At 48.4% G+C, this 4,323-nt stretch overlaps 1 protein-coding gene across 1 annotated transcript in view; it reads left to right on the top strand.

Moving 5' to 3' along the window:
• Positions 1-868: 868 nt before the first annotated feature.
• TMEM269 (transmembrane protein 269) overlaps positions 869-4,323 on the top strand; it is a 14,830-nt gene continuing 11,375 nt past the window's right edge. The window contains exons 1-2 of the mRNA XM_012810860.2: positions 869-896; positions 3,211-3,343. Of these exons, the coding sequence (XP_012666314.2) occupies positions 869-896; positions 3,211-3,343 (161 nt within the window). The remainder of the gene's footprint in view (positions 897-3,210; positions 3,344-4,323) is intronic.

Genomic DNA, 4,323 nt, shown 5'->3' with positions numbered 1-4,323 from the left:
TGGAACGGGGCGGGAGGTGGAGCGCTCGTGTCTCTGCCGGGGATGGGTTTCTGGTCTCTAGGAAGAGGTGGGTGGGGACGAGAAGAGGGGAGGGCATCTCTAATTGGGGTGAGAGCCACGTTTGAGCGCCTGCGAGGACGTTCCGCCTGGATCACTTTCACTCATTTCCTTTGCTAGAGTGACACTTAATTCTCCCGCCACAGTTAGGCCACACAGGCAAGCGCCTGGCCTGCCCTTTCTCCCCATTCGCATCTTTCTCCCTCATTCCCTAGTCTCATGGTCAGACGTTTCTCCAGTTTGTTCCCTTCAAACCATCCTCCACTCCCACCCATAATCTGACCGAGACACTGCTGCCTTACTGAACACTACCACACTGCCCACCCTCAGGCTGCAGTTCAAGGTCACATCTGCACGTCCATTACCTGTGGCTTCCCTGCCAATGTCACCTCCAGTCACCCCTCTCTCCCTTGTAACCCAGTCCCCTCATTGTGCATTTTTTGCACCTGCAGTTCCCTTGGCCAAGATTCCCCCCGACCCCCACCTTGAACCTCCCCCACCCCTGCCTTGTTCATCTTAGAGACTGTAGTGGAGGGCTCACTCTAAACTTAGTATCTCCTTTCCAGGTGCACCCACAGCAGCTGGGACGTACATAAATCTTGTCCTTACACACAGCTGCCTCCCTCGAGTTTCTTCAGGGTGTGGCCTGGGTCTTGTTCTTCTCTCTGTTCCCGGAACATATAAGGCCTGGCACAGAGCAGCCATCAGAAAAAAAATTATTTTAATGAGTAAGTGGAAGATCAAAATAATTGGATGGGGGATGTGGGTGTTGAAGAGGCTTGAATGTTAAGCATTCACCTAAGAAGGCTTCATGGAGGCCATACTGAACAAGGCTAGAGGTGGGTTGGATGGAATGTGGTGCAGTGAGAGTGCTACCTGATGAAGAGGGTCTGGCCACCTGTCACTGTCAGCCAATATAGAGAGAAGGGGATAGGTCACCAAACTTTTTGTCAGGGCCAGGTGCAGTGTCTCATGCCTATAATCCCAGCACTCTGGGAGGCTGAGGCGGGTGGATTGCCTGAGCTCACAGGTTGGAAACCAGCCTGAGCCAGAGCCAGACCCCGTCTCTAAAAATAGCTGGGTGTTGTGGTGGGTGTTGTGTGTGGGTAGTCCCAGCTACTTGGGAGGCTAAGGCAAAGAGAATTGTTTCAGCCCAAAGTTTGAGGTTACTGTGACCTGTGACGCCACAGCACTCTACTGAGGGCAATGAAGTGAAACTCTGTTTCAAAAAACAAAAAGCAAAAAAACCTTTTTGTTAGAAGGTCTAGATCATGGAGAACAGTGAGAGTAGTCTAAGACTGTTTTGTTCTATCATTTCTAAAATTATAGTTTTATGTATAAAAGTTTAAAGATCACATTAATCCTTATTTTAAGTAATAATTAGACTAACTCAGTGACCTATTATAACATTCTAATTTAAAAGTTAATCTCTTAAATCATTTTATCTAAACTACTTAAGATAGGCATCATTTAGGGTGGGAGCTAGATTTATAAAACAGTAAGAATGCTAGACAGGGGGTGGAGGTCAGGCAGGACCTAAACTGACCAGATCAGCTGTGTCATGTCTGCCTAGCCTGCCTGACTCCATCTTATTTTTGCTACATGTGCTTTCAAGAGGACAGGGGAAGCACCAGAGTGACGTGCTGTATTAACCAAGGTGGAACGACTTCTATCATCAGGCCTCATGCTGGGCACAGGGGAGCTCAGTCTGCACTCAAGTTGCATCCCCTGTTGTAAAGTAAGAAAACAAGGTAGGTGATGCCAAGTGTCACATGGTGAGCACAGGAAATGTGATTGTACAGAGAAGGAGCACCTAACAGGCTCCCAGGGGAACACCATCCAACCCTAGACCCAAGGGGAGGGTCCCCAAGAAGGGTCCCAAGAAGCTGGAGAGCTAAGCAGGGCCAGTATACCATCCTGAGGGTGTCTAAGAAGCTGGAGAGGGACAGGATCTATCCCTGCAGACCAGGGTGGCACAAAGCCTCAGCTCTGACCCTGAGAATTCTGCCCCCAGCCCGGCAGGCTGAGCCTCTCTTCCATGCTCCCTTAGTAGCCTGGTCATGTCTGTTCTGTGCAGACTTGGATTCCCTTCCTAGGCTCTGCTCCTTAGTCTTCATCTTCTCTGACAAATCCTGCTCCTGGCCAAGTGCTTGCTAAGTGAATGGATGTTCCTCATATTTGCAGATTTCTCCCGCCCTAATGGCAATTCTTTCACACACAAGACCTGTGCATTCTGCAAAAGCATTTACTTGGGAAAGAGGAGACCCCATTCAAATCCTGCCTCCACCATTTACTGAACAAGTCACTTAACTTATCCTGAAACCACAGTTTCCCCATCTGTGCTGCTATGCATAGGGTCTAGGTCTCCACATGCATGAGTCTTGCTTCTCTTGATAGCCTGTAAGTTCTGTGAAGGCAGGGACCCAAGGTTCTCCCAGCACCGGCTTAGGCTGAGCAGACAGCCCAGGCAGTGTCCATGGTTTTTTGTAGACAGTAGGGTACAGAGCAAAGAGCACTTAAGGAAAATTAAGTCTTGTTCTGCCACTTCTGGTGTGACCTAGAGCTAGGTTCTTCCTATCTCTTTGCTTTGCCTGAGAAGTAGGGATAAGAAGCCTTGCCTGACAGCGCTCACAGAGCCAATGGAAATAATAGACCGGAAAGTGCTTGGTGAAGGGAGAGTTAATGAAACAGATAGTATAGGAGACAGCTGGTCAGCAATCATAAGTGAAGCAGCTATGAAGTTACACAGAAGCAGCAATGCCTGGCACTTTGTAGATACATTCTGGGTCTTGGCTGACTGGTAGGTGGTGGTGTCAGGAGGATCAACATGTAGCTTGGAGGGATGTTGGTGCTGTGGGGCATGGCTGAGGTCAGAGAGGGAGTGGAAACTGCTTGTGCCAATTCACCCACTTTGCTGTTGAGCTTTTCCAAGATACTTTGCCTTTAGCACTTTTGTCTTTACTCCTGCATCTTTTCTACTTACCTCCTGTCTCTCTTAGTCCTGCCAGTGAAACAGAATGCGTGTGTGTGTGTGTGTTCATTCATGAGGCCCTGAGAAGATATCTATGAAAATAGGAGATTCCAGGTCCTTGAGAGTGTATTTTGGAAATCCTTGACCTTGGGGACCCCTTGTCCCTCTCTCTTGGGCCCCAGGTCTGGATGCCAATTGCTTCCTGACCCATGGCCACTCCCAAATGACTGAATTGTCCTGGAAAGATGTGAGCAATGCCTTGTCCCTGATCAACATGGTCCTGGGGCTCTTCTCCATCTTCTGCAGCTTCAGCAGGTAGGTCTGGGGCCCAGCACACTCTGAGCCAAGAGTTGGAACCAGTGACAAGAGGGAAAGGAAGGGGGAGTCTGGAGAGCCAGGAACTGAGGCACAGGGATCAGCTGGGAGTCGGGGAAAGTGCAATGGCTTAGGAGTCAAGGGGCCAAGATCCTGCCAATATGATATGCAACCATGGCTAGGTCACATCCCTGAGCCTCAGTTTCTCCTTTTGTAAAACAAGGTACTTCTCAGCTATGGCAGTATAGAATGGGTTTTTTGAGAAAATTAAGAGGTTCTGTTCTGGTAGTATTGATGGAATCTGTGATTAGGCTACTGTTTGTATTTTCTAATTCTTTTTTTTTTGAAACAGAGTCTTACTCTGTCACTCTGGGTAGAGTGCCCTGGTGGCATAGTGCACAGCAACTCAAACTCTTGGGTTAAAGTGAAGCTCTTGCCTCAGCCTCTCAAGTAGTGGCTGGGACTATAGGTATCTGTTATAACTCCTGGCTACTTTTATTATTTTTGGTAGAGATAGGATTTTGCTTTTGTTTAGGCTAGTCTCAAACTCTTGAGCTCAAGCAATCCACCTGTCTCGGCCTTCCACAGTGCTGGGATCATAAGTGTGAGCTACCACACCCAGCCCTGTATGTTCTAATTCTTTAGTTAGAACATGTAGCCTGGTATAGCATTTGAAATCATCACTGTTCTGGAAAGTCTGAGACACATATGTATATATGTGCCCCCCCAAAGTTGTAAGCAAATTATATTCCTAGAAATTGAGCCATATTTCTTTTTCTTTCTTTCTTTTTTTTAAGAGACAGAGTCTCGGCTCGGCGCCTGTGGCTCAAGCGGCTAAGGCACCAGCCACATACACCTAAGGTGGCGGGTTCGAATCCCCAGCCTGGGCCCACCAAACAACAATGATGGCTGCAACCAAAAAATGGCCGGACGTTGTAGCGGGCACCTGTAGTCCCAGCTACATGGGAGGCTGAGGCAGG

Source organism: Otolemur garnettii, unplaced genomic scaffold, assembly GCF_000181295.1.
Source record: "Otolemur garnettii isolate 467f Iridium unplaced genomic scaffold, OtoGar3 scaffold00144, whole genome shotgun sequence".
NCBI lineage: Eukaryota > Metazoa > Chordata > Mammalia > Primates > Galagidae > Otolemur > Otolemur garnettii.
The sequence above is the reverse complement of the archived record's forward strand: the minus strand, read 5'-3'. Positions and strand labels throughout refer to the sequence as shown.